Here is a 21655-nt window from a genome sequence, read left to right as displayed (position 1 = left end):
AGAGACATATAAACCCCCAGACTACCCCAAAGATGAAAATTAAAAACTTTTTGCCCTGAAGAAGGTGACCTCAATTTTTGTTTCAACAAAACGTACGTAGGCCAGTGATACGCATCTGCGTGCCCTACTCAATGACTAAGCCAAAAAGAAGAACTAGCTAATATCTAATTGTTGGACTTGTTTGTGCTTTTGAATTGTGGAATCTTCTGACAAGGAACAAACAGGAATAAGGAGCAGGACCTTTGTTTCAGATGTGCTTTTATTGTGATTTTGTTTGCGTGGTATGTTAGTTGGTATGCAAGATTAGAATGAAAGGTGAGGATGGAAAAATGATGGAGATAATTTGGGGTTGTTCAAATACAAATCACTGTTTAGAAAAGTCTAAGGATGTTTTTTCTAAATTGAAAGAATAATGTGAATTTGTTTTTGAATCACAATGCTTGCTAATAACCAAAAAAAGTGTGAAAAGAAATACAAAAAAAGGAAAAAATATTTTTGATAAATAAACAAAATTCAACACCAGATTAACTCTTGTATTTAGTCACTATGCTGTATGGTACATGCTCAGATTAGAGTCACTACCATTTTAGAAGTAAGATAGGCCGGATAAGAGGTTTCTTTTTTTGTATTTATTTCCTTCCCCCTCCTCTTAGGCCTCCAAGAAATAGGGGGTGACCTTTATACCTAAATGGGACAACTGTATCACCTGCATGACAGCAGACTACAGGAATGTAAAAACATAAGTCCTGGGATGTCTTGGAAAAGTTGTGCTGCTTTGCTTTCTGTTTCCAAACCCAGTGGACGCCAAAATGTATATATCACCTATAGGTGTGCCATGCTTTTGGTGTGATGTTTTGCGATAGAGCCTAGCTCCAAAGCTTGGACAGGCACTCGCAAGGTGCCCGTGTCAAGGGAGAATGCTGTGCTCTTACAGTGTGCTACAAGACAGCTGGCTACATCTAATAACAGGTCAAGCACTATCCTCCTAAAAGAAAGGCTGCTGCCCAGCCCCATCAAATTCGACCAGTCCCCTATTAATTGAGTACTCTACTTTTAAGGTCTTCCCTACGTACAGATATAGCCTTCTGTGTCAAAAGATCTATTCTGTACAATACCAATAATTATGATGGGGCTTGGTTTAGCCCATTGCTCATCCCTGGCAGCTTTCTTGCTAATGTCAAGTCAAGTCATAAGATTTGGATAGCGCACTACATACCCAGAGGGTTTCAAGGCGCTTAGGAAGGGGAGGAGGATTATTTGTCAAATATCCATGTTTTAAGCTGCTTTCTGAACGCTAGGTGGTTCTGGGTGAGGCGAAGGTAAGCGGGGAGTGAGTTCCATGTTTTAGCAGCCAGATATGAAAAGGATCTGCCTCCCATGGTGGTCTTGTTGATGCGAGGTACAGTGGCGAAGGCTTGGCTGGAAGAACGTAGTTGGCGGGGGGGGGGGGGTGTAGAAGGACAGTCGTGAGTTGAGGCAGTCTGGTCCTATGTCGTAGAGTGATTTGTGTGCGTGGGTAAGCAGTCGGAAAGTGATCCTCTTATTGACGGGTAGCCAGTGGAGGTTTTTAAGGTGACCAGAGATGTGTTCGTTGCGTGGGATGTCTAATATGAGCCTGGCTGAGGCGTTTTGGATTCGTTGGAGTTTCTTTTGGAGTTTAGCAGTAGTGCCTGCGTAGAGGATGTTTCCGTAGTCCAGTCGGCTCGTGACCAGAGCGTGGGTGACTGTTTTCCTTGTTTCGGAGGGGATCCAGCGAAATGTTTTTCTGAGCATGCGAAGAATGTTGAAGCAGGAAGAGGATACGGCGCTGACTTGTCTGTTCATTGAGAGTGAAGAATCCAGGATGACGCCAAGGTTCCGTGCGTGGTCTGTCGGGATGGGTGCTTTTCCGAGGGCTTCCGGCCACCAGGAGTCGTCCCAAGTAGAGGGGGATGTACCTAAGATGAGGACTTCTGTTTTGTCTGAGTTCAGTTTCAGACGGCTTTGTTTCATCCATTCGGCGACTTCTTTCATTCCTTCGTGTAGGTTAGTTTTGGCGGTGCTGGGGTCCTTGGTGAGAGAAAGGATCAGTTGAGTGTCATCCGCGTAAGAGATGATGTTGAGGTTGTGTTGGCGGGCGATGGCCGCGAGGGGGCTCATGTATACGTTGAAGAGGGTGGGACTGAGTGAGGATCCTGGAGGTACGCCGCAGATGACTTCAGAGGCCTCGGACTTGAATGGAGGAAGGCGGACTCTCTGGGTTCTTCCGGTGAGGAACGAGGTGATCCATTCAAGTGCTTTTCCTTGGATTCCGATGTTATTGAGGCGTTGTAGAAGGGTGCTGTGGCAGACTGTGTCGAATGCTGCAGAGAGGTCGAGGAGGATGAGGGCGACTGTGTCTCCATTGTCCAGTAGAGTTCGAATGTCGTCTGTTGCTGCGATGAGGGCGGTCTCAGTGCTGTGTTTTGCTCGGAAGCCAGATTGTGAGGGGTCGAGGGATTTGTTGGCTTCGAGGAAGGCGGCGAGCTGGTTGTTGACGGCTTTCTCGATGCCTTTGGCCGGGAATGGAAGAAGCGAGATGGGGCGGTAATTTTTGAGTTCGGTGGGGTCCGCTGTTGGTTTTTTCAGAAGGGCGGTGAGTTCAGCGTGTTTCCAGACTTCTGGGAAGGTAGCGGAGTTGAAGGAGCAGTTGATGACGTCTCGGAGGTGCGGTGCTATGACGGAGTCTGCTTTGTTGAAGATGTGGTGAGGGCAAGGGTCTGTGGGGGATCCAGAGTGGATGGAATTCATCAGGCGGATGGTTTCCTCAGTGGAGATTGGGTTCCAGGCGTTAAGGGTGTTTACGGGGGGAAGATGGTCAGCAGATGGTAGGGTGGGTTGGTTTCCGGGTTGGTTGTCAAAGCTGTTGTGGATGTCTGCAATCTTGTTGTGGAAGAAAGAGGCTAGGGAGTCGCAGAGGGTTTGAGAGGGGGTGATGTCGTTGGAGTTGGCCGAGGGGTTGGAAAATTCCTTGACGATGTTGAAAAGTTCCTTGCTGTTGTGGGCGTTGTTGTCAAGTCGATCCTTGAATGCTGTTTTCTTGGCTTTTCGGATCAGTTGGTGGTGAGTGCGGGTGGCGCTTTTGAATGCGTCCTTGGTGCTGGTGGTTGGGTCTTTTTTCCAGGCCTTTTCAAGGGAGCGGCAGAGTTTCTTGGATTTCTTAAGATCATCGTTGAACCATGAGGCCTTCTTGTTGCCAGGTTTGCTTTGACGTTTTTTCAGTGGTGCTAAGGTGTCGGCGGTGTTGGATAACCATAGGGTGAGGTTGGCGGCGGCTTCGTTGGCGTTAGAAGAGAGGGCTGGGGAGTTTCGAAGGAGCGATGCGGAGATTTGGTCCGTGGTGATTTTGTTCCAGTTTCTTTGCAGGGTAGGTTGGGAGTGGTTGATGGGTTTCGGCTTGTTGTAGGTGAAGTGAACGCAGCTGTGGTCGGTCCATAGGAGATCCGTAGTGTGGCTGAAGGAGACATGATTGCTGGAGGTGAAGATGGGGTCGAGTGTGTGACCTGCGATGTGGGTGGGGGAAGTGACTAGTTGTTTAAGTCCGAGGTTGGCGAGGTTGTCCACGAGGGTGGCGGTGTTGTGGTCGTTTATCTTTTCAAGGTGAAAGTTGAGGTCTCCCAGAAGAATATAGTCTTTGGAGGGGAGTGCGTGAGGAGTGATGAAGTCCGTGATGTCTTCACTGAATTTTGCGCGGGGTCCTGGTGGTCTGTAGAGGAGGGTGCCTCGGAGTGTGGTTTTGGGGTCGATGTGGATCTGGAAGTGAAGGTGTTCGGAGTTGGCGAGGTTGGTGTCAGAGCTGGTTGAGATGCGGATAGATTTCTTATGGACGATAGCGATTCCTCCTCCTGTTTGGCTGGTACGGTCTTTGCGAGTGATCTTATAGTCTTCAGGGATGGCAATGGTGATGTCTGGTGCGGAGGAAGCATTCATCCATGTTTCCGTAAGGAAGGCGACGTCTGGAGAGAGGGTGTCTAGTAGGTTCCATAGGTCAATGACGTGCCTGTGCACCGATCGGGTGTTGAGAAGGATGCATTGTAGGTGGTTGGGTTTTACTAATCACAATGTCTTACTTCTTACCCAATGGTTTTCTTTGCCCTGTGCTCAGAGATCCCCAGGCCATTGGGCAGCTCGTCTACTCTTGAACCAAATCCCTGCCTACTTAGCGAGGCTGCCTGGAACTCACCGAGCAACATGGGAGGCATACTTCTTCTGCAGCCGTCGGATGGGGCTGGGAGCATTCTTCTGAAGCAACTCCACTGCAATATCTAAAATAGGAAAGGATGGGAAAGTTACTGAGAGCACTCTACGAACCAACCTCATCTTCAATTAGCAACCATCTTTATAAAATTAAAAGCAAGAAGCTTCATCTCGTAAGCAGTTTTCTTTTTGCTTCCATCATTCATCAATAACAGACTCAAGCAGGTCTCGTTACATCATGCCCTGCTTTTCTCAGGCTCAGCTTTGATGGCTTGAAATGGATAAGAAATCAACCAGTGGAATAGCAATCAGGTAAACGTTTCAAGGAACAAACACTGCCCCAAGTAGATCTTCAATCAAGTTTACCTTTAGCGGACAACTGGTCACTAAAACAAGGAGATAATGTTGGGTCTGAAAAATTCCGTGGTTTTTCCTCGATGGCAATACTCGACTGAATGCAAGACATTTAATAAAAAATAAAAAAAACACAGATTACATATGGAGGAGGGAAAAAATGTGCTTATAGAGAAAAAAGCAACACTTGAACTATGGGAGTATTCACAACCTGCAGTCAGGCATTTCGAGGTGTGCACACAAACAGCACGATAGGAGCCTATACCCTAGTCCAATCAGGTCACTATAATTTGATAAACAACCCAGTATGGGGAGGTAGAGGAGTATGTGGTCCATTGCCTATGATGCTAACAGTGGAACAGGAAAACCTGGGCTTGAATAGTTACCAACCGAACTGTGTGATGCTAAACAAACTTTCGCACCCTGTTTATGTTTATTGGTTTATATAGAGCTGAATCACCCATGAGGGTATTTCGGCGCTTGGACTGAACATTGTAACAGGACCTGAATGTGATTAAAAGAGATACGTTTTTAGCATTTTTCTAAAATGGGTCAGATTTGGGCAGGCCCTTAAATGTATCGGCAGGTTATGCCAAAACATCGGGCCTGGAAAGAGAAGGCCTTGGCTCCACTGCGCTCTTTTTTGATCCTGGGAGTTGTGATCTGCAGATCAGAACTAGATCCGAGTAAGCGCGTGGGACAATAGGGGGTCAATTTGCGGGTCAGGTACATAGGCCCTTGCCTTTTAAGAGCTTTGTGAATGATGCACCCTATTTTGAACTTAATTCTTTTGATAAAAGGGAGCCAATGTAGTCGATTTAAGATAGGAGCAGAGGGTGTTCTGGCCGGAGCGTCGACCGTGAGGCGGCATTCTGGACAACCTGTAATTTCTTTATGGCTGCCGAATTAGCTGAAAACAAAAGGGCATTACACTAGTCAAACCTACTAAGTACCAAGGCCTGCATCAGTGTTTTCTTAGTAGAAATAGGCAAGAGTGGGAATATCCTGCGCAGGTGACCTAGAATGTAATAGCAGGACCCCGCCGTGGTGTTGGCGTGTGTCTCCAAAGTCAGTTTACGATCTATTCTGACTCCCAGATTTTTGACCGCCTCCTTGGGAGTGGGAGCAGTCCAGCAGATGTCAGCTCCTCCGAACAACATTATCTCCGACTTACCTGCATTTAGTTGCAGGAAGTTGGACTGCATCCAAACGGCGATCGCTTTCATGCCTTCCGAAAATATCTGTTGGATGTGCGGATTGTTTTTGTCAAAGGTCAGGAGGAACCCGAGTATCATCTGCATACGAGATCGGGGTAAAACCGAGTTCTCTCATCAGTCGGGCTAGGGGGGAAACAAATATTAAAAAGGGTCGGGCTGAGGCAGGAGCCCTGGGGGACCCCCTTGTTAACCTTAGTCGTGGTTGACTTAAATGTGCCCATAGTGACAGTCTGTGTCCTGTCTGTCAAGAAGCTAGTGAGCCATTGTAAGGCCAGACCTCCGACACCTATAATGTCCAGTCTCTCCAAATAAGATCTGATGGGAGACCATATCGAACGCCGCGGAAAGATCAAGCAGCACCAAAAGTGCTGCTTGATCCCTCAAATCTGTTACCTGCCCAAGACTGGGTGCACCTAGAGTTTCATTCTCAGTTGTTAGCACTATAGAAGAAAAGTCACTATGGACAGAGAGCAAAGAAGTACAAACGATCTCAGCCAGTTTTTATATTCTGTTCATGCCCCATCACAACCAGCTCAGAATGTTTCAAGTAAAGACAGAGCCACACCAAAAGAGTTGGTTCCTGGATCTTTAGGGCAAATGCAGGCTACAGGGCATTGTTAATAAGCGTGTGTTCAAGCCTCAATGGAATCTCAGTAGTGGTCTTCAAGCCCAAGGTCGAGTGGAACAGACGTCCTGAGGGTGGACCCTAGTGGAACAAACTAGGAGGAGCTGCAAATGAGGTTGCACAACAGGGTTTCTGGGGTATCCTTTCTGCAAGCGCAAAATAGTTAAGAAATGGAATTTCTCTGGTGACGTTTTCTGTAATACTGTGTCCAGCTTTAGGGGACTCGCGTGGGTTACGGGGTCAAGCTCTGAAGGCCCATCTGGACACCTACTCTAGCTTTGTTGAGGCAGTCTGGTGTACTGGATCTATTTCCAGAGGAATCATCCAGAGTATCTGGCCCTGTTCATAAGGCTTCGTTTCAAGGATTATCAAAATAGACAAGAAAAAACACAATGCAAACGAGAACGTATGCTTTAAAAATGCACACTGGCTGAGAATAACGTAACATGTGCGCCGGAGGAGCAGGAACGATACAATTATTAAAGGATCTGTTTTACATTGGGGATGCCTCTGAGGCAAAGTTATCTGGCACTACAGAAGAAAACAGGTTTGAGGATTTTGCAACTACAGTTAGAAGATTCCCAGCAGTGGTGGAGGAAGACGACTCCAAACCAGTAATACATAATTTGTAAACAGGCCTGAAAGAGACACAGAAGTGACCCAGCACTGAGCAAACTATGTCAAAGCTGGAGACCAGAGCAGAGTATGGAGTGAAGTGGGAGATCTGGCTGGGCCCATCAGTTCTCCATACATTCAGGATGTAAGGGTGTGAGCACCTTGGATTTGTTCCGCTTGAACAGAATGACCCAGCATCAAAGCCTACTACAAACTAATGAAATAATTGAAATTAAATATTTTTGCAGACATACTAGTTTGTCAGGCTTTGTCCAGGAGATGCAGGTTTCAGTTCAGGGTACAGTACTATTAAATGGGGAGGGTGGGGTAGCGGGTGGGGTGGGCACACGCTGACAGGCACAAATCAAATGGCATTGGCCCAGAATATAACCAGTGTGGCTATGTCTCAAGTGCTGCAATTGCCGCCCATCAAATGCCAATGTTTCCTTTACTGCAATAACATCAGTAAAAAGCATGTGGCCACTGCTGTAATATGTTCTTCTAGCTAAGCGCCCCGATGGTCCGACGACAAGTTCCACTGCTCACTGTGAGGCTCTTGCGGCGTTCTTTCAGGAAAAGGTCCAAAACATCTATATGACCTTTCCATCTACAGGACCTCCAGTCGAGTCTCCGATTTCCATCTGTGGAGACTCGGCTCTGCACTCGCTTCCCCTGTTGACATCGGAAGGGTTTAACATCTTGGCAAAGCAGGTGAAATCTGGGTCCCCCGCCGACCCTCTTAGTTCGGCTCTCTTTAGAGATGAGTCGTTCGTGGGTCGGACCGTGGTACACTCCCTGATTAACATCTCGTTGGAGTCTGGCACGGTCCCCCGTAGCTGGAAGCGGGCGATGGTTTCCCCCATTCTAAAGAAACCTTCACTGGACCCAGACAAGCCTGAAAATTATCGGCCTATCTCTTTGCTTCCCTGGCCTACCAAAGTAATGGAGGCCCATGTCAACAAAGTTCTCTCGGCCCACCTCATCCAGTTTAACATCTTGGATCCCACCCAAAATGGCTTCCGTGCTGGTCACAGCACGGAGTCTGCCCTTCTCTCCATGGCTGAACACCTACGCACAGTGATGGATGTGGGGCAGACAGCGGCGCTCATTTTACTAGATCTGAGCGCCGCGTTCGACACCGTGTCCCATCCTATCCTGTTGCATCGCCTGGAGGAGGTCGGGCTGGGTGGCTCTGCCCTCCAGTGGTTTCGCTCCTTCCTGAACGATCGTTTCTTTAGCGTTGCGTTGCCACCGTACCAGTCCCAATTCCTTCCTCTGAGACAGGGGGTCCCGCAAGGCTCCTCGCTGAGTCCCACGCTCTTCAATCTGTATGTGAGACCGCTGGCTGAGATCGTCAAGCAATGGGACATGACTATGGTCTCGTATGCTGACGACACTCAGCTAGCGGTAACTATCAGCGGGGATGCGGACCGGGACGCCCCCAGGTTTCAGAGTGGACTTAGGGCGGTGGCAAGCTGGATGAAGAACAACTGTCTCCAGCTCAACGCGAAGAAAACTGAGATCATGATCGTTGGCAGGAGAGCGGAACTGTGGGGGGACAAGTGGTGGCCCATTGAACTGGGGCCGGCCCCTCTCCCGGTCACTGAACTTCGGAATCTGGGAGTGTGGATGGATCCCGCTCTCAGCTACGAGGGCCACTCGAAGAAAATCGCGGCCGGCTGTTTTGGCATCTTACGGTCGCTGAGGCCCATTCTTAAGTTCTTTGACCGTGGCACCAGGCAGCTGATAGTCCAGGCCACGGTATTATCTCGCCTGGACTATGCCAGCTCGCTTTTGGTAGGGACCAATGTGGCGGAGACTACCCGCCTCCAACGAGTGCAGAATGCCGCGGCTAGAGCCATTGTTGGCTTACCCCGAAGGAGCTCTGTCTCAGGAGTCTTGAGATCCTTGCATTGGCTCCCCGTTAAATCTCGCATCCAGTTCAAGGTGCTGTGCTTGGCGTTTAAGATCTTGAGGGGAGTAGGTCCGCCAATTCTTGCTGACCTCCTGTCGTGGTATGTTCCTTCCCGCGCTTTGAGATCGGGTAGCCAAGCACTTGCGGTGGTCCCCCGATACAGGTTGTGTCGGGCTGGTGGTCGCTCTTTCCGGGTGAGAGCGGCTGAACTCTGGAGTTCCCTCCCAGTGGACTTGCGGCTACTGACTGACCTCTTGGCCTTTCGCAAAGCTTTGAAAACGTTTCTTTTTAAATAATTCTTTTATCTGTGTTGTGTTTCTGCTATCTGTTGCACTTTGCCTGCCATGCGCCAGGACGCCCCTTAGCTGGGGCAGCTGTGCGCAATACAAAAGTGCATAACATAACATAACATAACATGTGCTACTCAGATGCTCTGGCTGTGCTAGACACCAAGAAATGTAGAGAGGTGGCCAGGCCACACCACGTGAAGAACTCCCCTGACGCAACCGGTGAGTCACCTGCAAGAACGCTGCGGGACAATGGTGACGCAAAGCAGAAGGGACACGTGACGACACACCTCAGCTGACTCGCAGAGACTTGTTATGTGGCTAGGAAGCAACACCTTCAACGGAAGTACTTCACACTTCAGGTGTGATCTGATTTCAAGGTACTGCCCTTGAGCCAGTCAGGCGAGGAATACATTCCTGGATCAGTGCTCATAAAGTCCACACTCTTTCAAGGAAACCTCAAGCAAAACAGTTAACTCAATCTGGCCTCTCAAACTGAACAGACATAGGAATCAAAGAATTTTTCAGGAAGGCTCCCAGTACCTCTGTAAGGCCATCCCAGGCCTAAGGGGAGTCATCTCACCAGCCTTGTGGCCCGTTAGAGGCCGCTTGAAGGAATCTCCAAGCTGCCCTGCCAGCCACTCTACCACTGAAGCCACAATATTTCCAATCAAGTGCAAGCAGAGTATTTTCTGGTGCCCCCAGTAACATCTTTTAATGACCTCGAAGACTCACCTGCCACTGGGCTCGAGAGGTAGTCCAGGCTACAGTCCTTGTCCCAGCCATAGTACAAGCGCTTGCGCACCCGCTCACTCAGCTGGGGGTGTCCTGGCAGAAACTAAGGAGACAACAGACAAGAAAGTTGTTAGACTCAGCCCTCACTCATACACTTCCATAAACAATGGTGTAGTCTTGCACACCAGTGGCTGGCACGCACACGATACTCATGATTGATGACTGGAACAACTGCCCCAGGCCGGTTCATCAGTAAGGTGAGTAAGCCAATTTTTTTTCCTCCCAGCGCCTTGTGACCCTCACGGGTAAGTAGTGCGCTCTACAAATTCTTGATTGATTGATTGATTGAATGTACATCCATGACTGCCCTATGACCAAAGATGCGGACACGAGTCGGCACAGCTGAACTGTATTATGAAAGGCCTTCTGCTGCTTAACTGCATGCTTATTTTGTGAGAGGTCCATGCCTGTGTGCCAGAGAGTGCGCCTCCAATAACGGCGTTGTGATCATACATGAAAAGCCAGCTGGAGTGGGATTATTTGTAATGGCTGGGTGGGAAACTCATGGGACCAAGTAAGGAATGATGGAGACGACTGAAGGTTTAGTCTTAGAGGGGTGAAGGGTGAGTGCCAAGAGAGGAGAAGCTGGAAACCACACAGGTTGGGGGATAAAGCATTAGATGCAGTGCAGGCGTAGGTATGATGGGGCTAAGAAGGGAATGCTGGTAGGTGCAGGAGACTGTAGTGCCATGGATATCACAAAGGAACGACAGCTTGATAGGAGGAAGGGATACTTTTAGAGATATGGCACAGGAAGTGGAAGAACTGTGATGGAAACTGTGTTGGTGGAGATGAAATAGAGTATGAGTGAGACTGACCCTCTTTCTACTCAAAATGTCGTTCTGCACAGTTCCTGAGAGAGCGCCCTACTGTGTATATCCCATAACATCTGAAATTCCTATGGCTGCCAGGACAACACGGGATGATGGACACAAAGTTCTCCAATGGCAGTCAAACAGGCACCTACCAGAATCCAGAAGCACCTGAAAACCAAGATCTACCGGTGATATTCTAAACAATGAAAGTCAGCTTTCTCCGACTACCTCCAGCCATACCTCCCGGCACCTTCTATCCAGCCTCATGAGAAGAGCTGGTCCAGTGAGCTCTCGCAGAAACCATTTAAAGGCAATAGCAGTGGGCTTGCAGAAAGGTTTCTCAAACACCAATGATTCACACTGAGCAGAAGGCACTAGTGGTGGTGGATCTCACCTGCCTAGGCATGGCTGTAAACAGAGTATTTTTCATGGCACCAACTGCTGGCCCATCCTGGATTTACACTGGGTTATAAAAACACAGGTGTTATTACCCAGCTCAATGGTACTGTTCATCAAGCTTGGAATGATAAAGATTGAGCTGTTCCACGTAAATCAAGCTAGTGACATGCATGCTAAGTTCTACAGCAGGCACATGTGTATTTCAAACGTCAGGTTGCACAGCTGACCCCAACATTTTTCATTCAAGATTATGAAAGAGAAAATTATTTTCCTAAAAGATGTCACACAGTTTGTATCATTGACCTGTAGATGAAACTGTGCTAAATTTCCTACAATCATGAGCATTTTAGCTTTCAGATCGGTATTAACATTCTACATCACTTCAGAATTATTACATTCTTAGTTATTTGACACAATTTAGAGCAAATGATTTGCCACTAGAACTTTCCTTAATTGTACTTATTTTGTACAGACTAGACTACGTAAACTTTATTTTGTGTTAGCCGACTGCCTTGCACATCGACTTCAATTCATCTAAAAAGGAGGCAGCACTCTAACTGAATCTTGGTCCTTGAACACCCAAATCATGTCCCACTTTAGGAAACTGAACTGGCTGAATGTCAAAAAAGCACCCAAATTCCTACCCTTGAAGCACAGACCAGCTTTTGGACCTGCACCCATTTATCGTAGGCAAAGTTTCACATACACTGCCCCCTTGCAATCTTTGTTCGTCTTCTGTACTGGCTGACATCCCCAGATCAAACACTTCAGATCCCAGAGTGTGTCCTCTCTCGTAGCTCAGCCATACTGCGGAACTAACTCCTCACCCATTTCAGATGGATCTGAAATTAAGGCTCTTTGTTGATCCAAGTGACAGGACACTACGGCGTTAATAAACCACACTTTTCAATTCTTTAACAACTTCATCTATCCATGGTCTTAGACACTGGCCGTGAACATACATTGCTTCAAAGACTTAATGTCACAGGTAAACCCCGGTACTGCCGTTAAATGGCTTGCTTCCTGTGATCCCACATTATATTACTTCTTCCTTCTTCTCTGAACAATTTACCTCCATTTAACGTGTCCCTCAAGGCTCAATCATTGTCACTCTTCTCTCCATCTAGCTGCAGCTCCTCCTTCAAAACTCAGCTGCTACAACTATGCTGATGACGCACAAATCATGCTGAAGCTAGAAATCCCATAGAGTCTCCAATGATGTGTTCAAAGCAGTTGACCACTGGATTCTAACCACATTAAACTGAACACCTCCAAAAGACCGAAATACTTGTTTGGGCCAAGTGGACTACTTCCTGCCCTTGACAAGAGTTAGACTTACCACCGAGTCACTTGATTCAAGTACCTGAAGCGTGATCATTACTCCAATCACTCTCCTATCACAAGTAAACCAAGATTCCAAACAAAGCTTCTATGCTGTAAGATACCTGCCCCACATTTACCCTTAACAAGGTACCTCACAGAAAATATGAATTGAAACTGCTTTTGTAACTTTGCCACTCGACTTGGCCAATAGATTATTACATGTCACATTCTTTCAAATTCGCAACCTTCAAAGAACACAGACTAGATAGCGCCCCAAAATTAGTCTTGAGGCACATTTCACCAGCCACCAACTCCTTGAACTGGGGGTTAGACACCATATTTAAGGAAATTGTGTATCACATACCGAGCTACCACACTACTGGACCACTCTTCCTTCAACAGTACCTCAGCACCTACTACCAATCTGTACTCCAAAGCGGAGGTTGGCAGCTTAAAAGGCTCTAATAGCAGAATACCCCTTTCTGTTCAGAAAACTAATCAGGTTTGCGGTACTTTGTCTGGAGCACAACTCTAAACCCTTATGCACTTCAAAAATACATGACCAACCATGACGTTTGCAAATATTCACTCCAAAAGGGCACTAGGAACCAAATGAGAATACAGGGGCATGAACCACTGTACTCTCAATAAAACACTTTACACAACAAAGGACATTTAAATAAGCTAATTTATTGGTCAGTGGCACACTACACAAAGTATTTATAATCCTAATATAGAAAATATCAATAGAAACAGATATACAATAATTCCTGGATATAAAAAACCGGAATTATAAGCATGGTTACTTCTCAAATATGTTGGTGCTGTATAAAGAAATAAAAAATAAAACCACTCAGAAAATGCGACCCATGGTATCTATCTACCCAGAAACAGACGCACATTGAACCCTCAACAACTGTTTCCTAGGCCATACAAAAAATATATATTTATCCTCTATCGGTCACAAATCACTATACTCCCACCCACAGACAAAAGCATATAATAACTATTGAGGCGTCTGTCTGGCTTCATTCTGCGATACTTTTATAAAATTAGAAGTGTAAACAAACGACTACTGTGTATGGAGTTTGAACATCGACAGGGAGAACCACTAAAGAGAGGAACTTGTGTAGTATTTCTGCTGCAGAAGATACTATTCATTATCTGGTACAAATGCATGTCCTGATGGACATTAACAACACTAGGATGTAAAACCTTATTACCTCCTTGTGCACTTGAACAAACAAAGGGGTAATTGGCAATAGATGAGTCATCACCTTAAATACAGATTAGGCTGACTTGTTCTCACTCTGCCAAAACACCTGGCATCCTGTTGGCACTGGGGCTTGTGGAAGGTTGCCAGATCCTTGGTGTAATGATGTGTCACCTGATGTTTGCGGTGTGCTTATGCATGACATTCCACAATGAGACCGTTGCAAAGCTTGCTAAGGGACAAAACTTATCTTAGCTAACCTTACTCGAATACATAAGGCCCAGACCGTTCCCCAAGCCATATTTCAGACAGCCGTGGTCCACCTCAACTTGATGTCCATGCTCAATGCTGTGCTGCGAACCACTGCACCTTGCTTGATCATTTAGCAGACTGTGGCATCCAAGTAAAGGTTTACCAACGCCTGAAACTTTCTTTTGGGCTAGACTCAGGCTGTTGAGTATCAATCTAGTTTTCTTACTCTCCCTCATAGGTTTTCCCAAGGGTCCTATCACAGCTCAACTATCTTCAAAGCAGATGAATCTCAACTAGCCAGACTTTTGCCTATTCTGGCAAATGACACGCAGCTTGATCAGGCTCGCACACATGGTCACTCCACCTTCTGCACCTACCATCTCAAGGTGGGCAGCTGGAGGGATTGCCACCCATAAGAGTTTAATATGGCACAACTGTCAGAATAGTGTTTGGTGTATCTTCTCTGATATAAGAGCCCCAGACTGGTGGCGCTTTGAGATGGATTCCTGTCTATTCATACTCATTCAGCCAATACATGAAGTCTATGTTAACTCTCCACTATCCTTTACTGCCCAGATTAACACACTTCGTAACAGCTGCTTTTTAAAAAGCAATAAGAGTGATTAGGAAGATTATCCCTTTCCAAATCACTAATACAAGACAACAGCTCAGGCTGCCATGTTACTCAGGCAAGATCTTGCTAGTTTTTAGTAATTTCGCCTTTCCAAATACCTAGTTCAGAATTCTGCCAAACAACTTTTTCTAAAATTACTCTGCCACTCGCATGTTTCCAGGGGCTTAATGCATCTGTCAGCTTTGCATGGAAAAGCTTTGCATTTTCAAGGCTCTCACTGTCAGCCAACAGAAGTTTATAGTCTAGGCACCATACAGCTGTGCTCAAAACTTGGTTCTATGCTAGCTTCCTCAAACTCTTCCTCTCTGGCATTCTCCATATTCCCAAGCTCAGCATGGGAGGGCGGTCTTTCATCTTCCTACCCTCGAAGGCATTTAATAAACCCAATTCTTCTGTTCCTCGGTACCTCTTATTGTCTAGCTCGATGATGCGTGTTGTCTTTGTACCAGGACATCACCAACCTCAGGTGAGGAAATGGGGGGCGTGAGGCCGGGGTGGCTTTGCCTTTTGGATAAACGTGGATCAGAGTGCCAGCCATTCTTACACCAACATGCACTCGATCCAGAGGGACGGAGAATGTAGGTAACATGGGGGAAAATTAAGAATACAACAAAGTAAAAGTCACAGCAAAAAAAAAAACATGAGTAGTTGTCAAGTAAAGACTGAAATAATGGCTTCAACGATGGGGGGTTGTGAGGAGAACACATGAAATGACATTCTAACATCATTTCATGAGGTCATAGAATAAATTAACTTCAGCGATACATCAGCAGGACTGATCAAATAACCTTATTTCGCTAGTTGCTTGTGGAGCCCACATACAAAAAATATCAGTGTAAATCACTGCCTGACAAAACTTCATGGCATGCATGTGGGGTCCACAAGGGGTGGATTAATTAACTTAAAGGCATTTCTGTGAGGCCCACATATCATTGAATAAAACTGATGTCGGGTTATGTCGGTGGGACCCACAAACGACTCATCGCAGGGGTTCAGACCTACCTTAAGGATACATCTTTGAGACCCACAGGTAATACTTAACAGGGGAAATCACGGAACAGCTGATATCAGGAGCACATTGATTTGGACAACAAGTAATACATCAGAGGGGATCAAACCTAACTTAAAGGCACATCTGTGGTGCCCACATGCAATTCATGTGAGGAGATGGAATTACTTAAACAAAGTAGGTTGTGGTCACTGAATAATCTAATGCATTGGCCTATCTGGGGGACGAAGCGCCCACAAGCAAAATGGCAAAGAGGATGACTGAATAAACTATAGGTATTCCTGAAAAGCATCTTCTCCTGGTACCAGCCTGGCAGAATTACAGTGTACTAGTGCCAGGATTCGAACCTAGAGTTTGTGAGGCTTAAAGCTTAGGCCATGGTACGGCAAAACTATGGAACATGCTTCCTATGGACCTTAGAGCTGCCAACTCTCTTGCCTCATTTAGAAAAGGCCTTTAGACATGGCTATTTATTTATAAATTCGTTTTTTTTCTCAATCCTCTGGGCTTACGTTCAGGTTTAGCGCCAAGACTCCTCCGGGTATTTGTACACTTAATAAGTTATATTAACATAACATATGTGGGGACCACAGAAGATACATCAGGAGAGGGGTTCTGAATAACTAAACTTAAGGACCTTTCTGGTGTACAAAACGGCGAGCATTAAACTAAGAACCTTCATGGGTGGCTGACAGGCGACATGTTACAGGGAAAAGTCAAATAACTACAAGACATGTCTGAGGGGCCCACAGCTATACTTAGGGGGAAATCACTGAATTGCCATATTTCAGGACAAGTTTGTGGGTTCCGCAGGAACAGGTTCATTCGAATTAAAGCCGGCAGGGACAGTGGAAAGGTCAAATTCCAAACAAACATCTGTGTGATCTTGAGTAGTACAACTACAGGGCCACGCTGGTTTATCCAGCAACAAAACTAAGCACATACTGTTTAAAGGCCGTGAAATATCACAGCTCCTACAGCAGGTCAGTAGAGATCCTGCGTGTACATACATATCCGGTCCACAGTATCAGACTGGACACTCAATTAGACTTCGAAGTCACTGTATGCTGTGACAACTGTCGACCCCAAAACAACACTCAGAGGCACTCTCCTCTACAGACCACCAGGACCCCGTGCAAAATTCAGTGAAGACATCACAGACTTCATCTCTCCACACGCGCTCCCCTCCAAAGACTATATTCTTCTGGGAGACCTCAACTTTCAGCTTGAAAAGATAAACGACCACAACACCGCCACCCTCGTGGACAACCTCGCCAACCTCGGACTTAAACAACTAGTCACTTCCCCCACCCACATCGCAGGTCACACACTCGACCCCATCTTCACATCCAGCAACCATGTCTCCTTCAGCCACACTACGGATCTCCTCTGGACCGACCACAGCTGCGTTCACTACACCTACAACAAGCCGAAACCCATCAACCACTCCCAACCTACCCTGCAAAGAAACTGGAACAAAATCACCACGGACCAAATCTCCGCATTGCTCCTTCGAAACTCACCAGCCCTCTCTTCTAACGCCAACGAAGCCGCCGCCAACCTCACCCTATGGTTATCCAACACCGCCGACACATTAGCACCACTGAAAAAACGTCAAAGCAAACCTGGCAGCAAGAAAGCCTCATGGTTCAACGATGATCTCAAGAAGTCCAAGAAACTCTGCCGCTCCCTTGAAAAGGCCTGGAAAAAAGACCCAACCACCAGCACCAAGGACGCCTTCAAAAGCGCCACCCGCACTCACCACCAACTGATCCGAAAAGCCAAGAAAACAGCATTCAAGGATCGACTTGACAACAACGCCCACAACAGCAAGGAACTTTTCAACATCGTCAAGGAATTTTCCAATCCCTCGGCCAACTCCAACGACATCACCCCCTCTCAAACCCTCTGCGACTCCCTAGCCTCTTTTTTCCACAACAAGATTGCAGACATCCACAACAGCTTTGACAACCAACCCGGAAACCAACCCACCCTACCATCTGCTGACCATCTTCCCCCCGTGAACACCCTTAACGCCTGGAACCCAATCTCCACTGAGGACACCATCCGCCTGATGAATTCCATCCACTCAGGATCCCCCACAGACCCATGCCCTCACCACATCTTCAACAAAGCAGACTCCGTCATAGCACCACACCTCCGAGACGTCATCAACTGCTCCTTCAACTCCGCTACATTCCCAGAAGACTGGAAACACGCTGAACTCACTGCCCTTCTGAAAAAACCAACAGCGGACCCCACCGAACTCAAAAATTACCGCCCCATCTCGCTTCTTCCATTCCCGGCCAAAGTCATCGAGAAAGCCGTCAACAACCAGCTCGCCGCCTTCCTCGAAGCCAACAAATCCCTCGACCCCTCACAATCTGGCTTCCGAGCAAAACACAGCACTGAGACCGCCCTCATCGCAGCAACAGACAACATTCGAACTCTACTGGACAATGGAGACACAGTCGCCCTCATCCTCCTCGACCTCTCTGCAGCATTCGATACAGTCTGCCACAGCACCCTTCTACAACGCCTCAATAACATCGGAATCCAAGGAAAAGCACTTGAATGGATCACCTCGTTCCTCACCGGAAGAACCCAGAGAGTCCGCCTTCCTCCATTCAAGTCCGAGGCCTCTGAAGTCATCTGCGGCGTACCTCAAGGATCCTCACTCAGTCCCACCCTCTTCAACGTATACATGAGCCCCCTCGCGGCCATCGCACGCCAACACAACCTCAACATCATCTCTTACGCGGACGACACTCAACTGATCCTTTCTCTCACCAATGACCCCAGCGCCGCCAAAACTAACCTACACGAAGGAATGAAAGAAGTCGCCGAATGGATGAAACAAAGCCGTCTGAAACTGAACTCAGACAAAACAGAAGTCCTCATCTTAGGTACATCCCCCTCTTCATGGGACGACTCCTGGTGGCCGGAAGCCCTCGGAAAAGCACCCATCCCGACAGACCACGCACGGAACCTTGGCGTCATCCTGGATTCTTCACTCTCAATGAACAGACAAGTCAGCGCCGTTTCCTCTTCTTGCTTCAACATTCTTCGCATGCTCAGAAAAACATTTCGCTGGATCCCCTCCGAAACAAGGAAAACAGTCACCCACGCTCTGGTCACGAGCCGACTGGACTACGGAAACACCCTCTACGCGGGTACTACCGCAAAACTCCAGAAGAAACTCCAACGAATCCAAAACGCCTCAGCCAGGCTTATATTAGACATCCCACGCAACGAACACATCTCTGGTCACCTTAAAGACCTCCACTGGCTACCCGTCAATAAGAGGATCACTTTCCGACTGCTTACCCACGCACACAAATCACTCTACGACATCGGACCAGATTGCCTCAACTCTCGACTGTCCTTCTACACCCCCTCCCGCCAACTACGTTCTTCTAGCCAAGCCCTCGCCACTGTACCTCGCATCAACAAGACCACCATGGGAGGCAGATCCTTTTCATACCTGGCTGCTAAAACATGGAACTCACTCCCCGCTTACCTTCGCCTCACCCAGAACCACCTAGCGTTCAGAAAGCAGCTTAAAACGTGGATATTTGACAAATAATCCTCCTCCCCTTCCTAAGCGCCTTGAAACCCTCTGGGTATGTAGTGCGCTATACAAATTTTATGACTTGACTAAGTTGAATGCAGAATTACACTTTTTTGGGAGGGTAATATTGGTTGGAAAAGCCCATTACACTATGGTTGTGAGGCGGTTGAACCGAAGTAGAAAGAAGATGACACCTGCCAAGTATGGGTTAGTTGACAACTACCTGCTGCTCTTGAGTCACTTCTCTCACTAATAGAGGGACATAGATGTCCAATCGTCCTCATTTCTCCAGCCTCTTGTATGTGTGTCCCTCTCCAAAGACGCCTGTCTCTACTGAACCTTCTTTCAAAGCAGCTTCCTGGCCAAGGGCATTTTATTCTGTACTGTGTCAAACGAACTTCAAGCTGTTGTCAAGGAGGGTTACCAGCCCCTCCTCTCCCTTGAGACCACCATAGCATCTGCCTTCTTCTGTGACCTACCTCAGGTCACATTACTGTGATCAAGGCGTCACCCTCTCCTTTCCTCGGACTCCCTTCCAGTCCTATTCTTTTACCAATGTGCTGCCAAGTGTATCCATTTTGTGACACTGAGCACGTCCTCTTTTTCAGTTTGTACATTTACGTTAAGCTTATGCTCATACTTGTGAAAATGAAACTATAGTTTCCAGGACGTACAACACTTGTTGAAAATACCAGCAGTGGTAGCCACCTGTGACAATGAACGTGTCATTCTGTAAAGTCCTTCGGGTGGAGTTCGCGCTATATAGAACTGCAAAAAAACGGCCCGCTGTCCACCGCCGCTCACTACTGTCTCAGCGCCCTGTCTGTCCCTTCCCCGTGCCACTCTTTCCCCTATTTCAAACCCCTTGCATCTACCAACGACTTACCAGTCTGGTATCTTAGCAAAGAGCATAATGCATTCTGGGACTTGTAGTTTTCTCACCGTAAGCTGTAGTATCTCGCCCAGCGCTCATAGTTCTGCTGGTTAACAGTTAGGAGTAGCAAAAGATGTCACAAAGAGGGGCGAGGGGGTCCCTGTGCGGCTGCGCCTCCCCCCTCCTCGGTGTCCTCCGGCCTCTTCCCTCTCAGGCCCCAGCCCGCCTCCCCTCCCTCCACCGCCCGGCCTCTCTGCGTCCTGTCAGAGGCCTGCGCTCCCTTCCGCCACTTCACCTCCTTCTCCCCTAGAGACGGTCCTCACCCGGGGCTCTCCCCTCCCCTCACCTCCAGGCTGCCCTTCCCCAGCGAGTCACTCACCGGGAAGTCTCTGAAGCCGTCCGGCAGCTGGAAGCCGCGGTCCCCCTCGCCCTCCCCCGGTTCTGGGCGCCACAGCCGGGCCATCCTCCCTGGGGCCTCTAGGCCGCGCTCGATCCCCGGCCTCGCGTAGCTCCTAGCCCGGCTCCGCGCGCTTCTCGTGGGCCTCTCGCGCTACTCGAGCCCCGTTCCGGGCCTGCTTGGGCCGCGCGTCGGGATGTGTTTGTTGCGTGTGTCTCCGGGGCGGGAGGGAGACGGCGGCGGCTCTCGGTCCCTCCCCTTCGGCTGCCCTCCAGTCCCGGGGCGGGTCAGTGCCTCCCCTCGCCCCTCCCAGGGCGGGCCCGTCACCCCCGCTGCATCACAAGCGCCGGGCCTGGCTGCTTCAGAGTCAGCCACAGGCGCTCGGGAGTCAGGCGGGTTGGAGACGCTTCGTTCCCTTCTGTGGACACATTCAGACTATAATAAACCATGGAGTCAAGTTTGGATTGTAGCAAACTGACATCCTATAAGGGCAAGAATTAACTTTATTTTTCCTTTGCTCCCTGGTGTAAAGTAGTGAACTCACATGTTTGGAAAAAATGACACAAACACAGTGGTATGTGGTACTGGAACTGGCCCAGGCACGTGCGCCTGTTTTATTAGCAGTCACCAGACCAGTGAGGCCTGTGATGGGTGGTTGCAGAGGACTCACAACATCTACCCAGGGGCCACAAAGTAGGGTTTGTGGTGAGACTGAGGGAATCACGGATTTATTTATTTATTTATTTAGTGCATTTTTATATAGCGCAGACTTTACCCAAAGGTGTCAGAGCGCTTCACAATAGAACCAAGTACGTTACATATGGAGAGTGTTACAAAATTTACATGTTACAGAAAACAAACGAGAAACAAGTAGAGGTCAAATAAAGCAATGGATGGCAGTCACTCAAAAACACACAAAGCAAAAACATACTAGGATGACGATTGTCCAGGCATAGATTACAGATTTACAAAAAAGAAAGAACTTCCATATGGGACTTGAAGAGGGGTTTATTAGTTCTGGAAGAGTCTTTGGAAGAGAAGAGATTTGAAGTCAGTTTTGAAGGTCCGAGGTGGTATGGAGGAAGTGTGTTCCAGATTCTCACTGCTTTGCCAGAGGATTGAGCCATCGATCTTTCCCTCTTGAA

At 47.8% G+C, this 21655-nt stretch overlaps 1 protein-coding gene across 1 annotated transcript in view; it reads right to left on the bottom strand.

Annotated features, from left to right (window-relative positions):
* CNPPD1 (cyclin Pas1/PHO80 domain containing 1) overlaps positions 1 to 20810 on the bottom strand; it is a 37927-nt gene extending 17117 nt beyond the window's left edge. Inside the window, exons 1-3 of the mRNA XM_086954423.1 lie at positions 20493 to 20810; positions 9964 to 10066; positions 4202 to 4283 (exon numbers count right to left, since the gene is read on the bottom strand). Coding sequence (XP_086810549.1) covers positions 4202 to 4283; positions 9964 to 10066; positions 20493 to 20576 — 269 coding nt within the window. The 5' untranslated portion in view covers positions 20577 to 20810. The remainder of the gene's footprint in view (positions 1 to 4201; positions 4284 to 9963; positions 10067 to 20492) is intronic.
* Between the last annotated feature and the right edge of the window lie 845 nt (positions 20811 to 21655).

Source organism: Lissotriton vulgaris, chromosome 2_1 (assembly GCF_964263255.1).
Source record: "Lissotriton vulgaris chromosome 2_1, aLisVul1.2, whole genome shotgun sequence".
In the NCBI taxonomy this organism is placed as follows: domain Eukaryota; kingdom Metazoa; phylum Chordata; class Amphibia; order Caudata; family Salamandridae; genus Lissotriton; species Lissotriton vulgaris.
The sequence above is the reverse complement of the archived record's forward strand: the minus strand, read 5'-3'. Positions and strand labels throughout refer to the sequence as shown.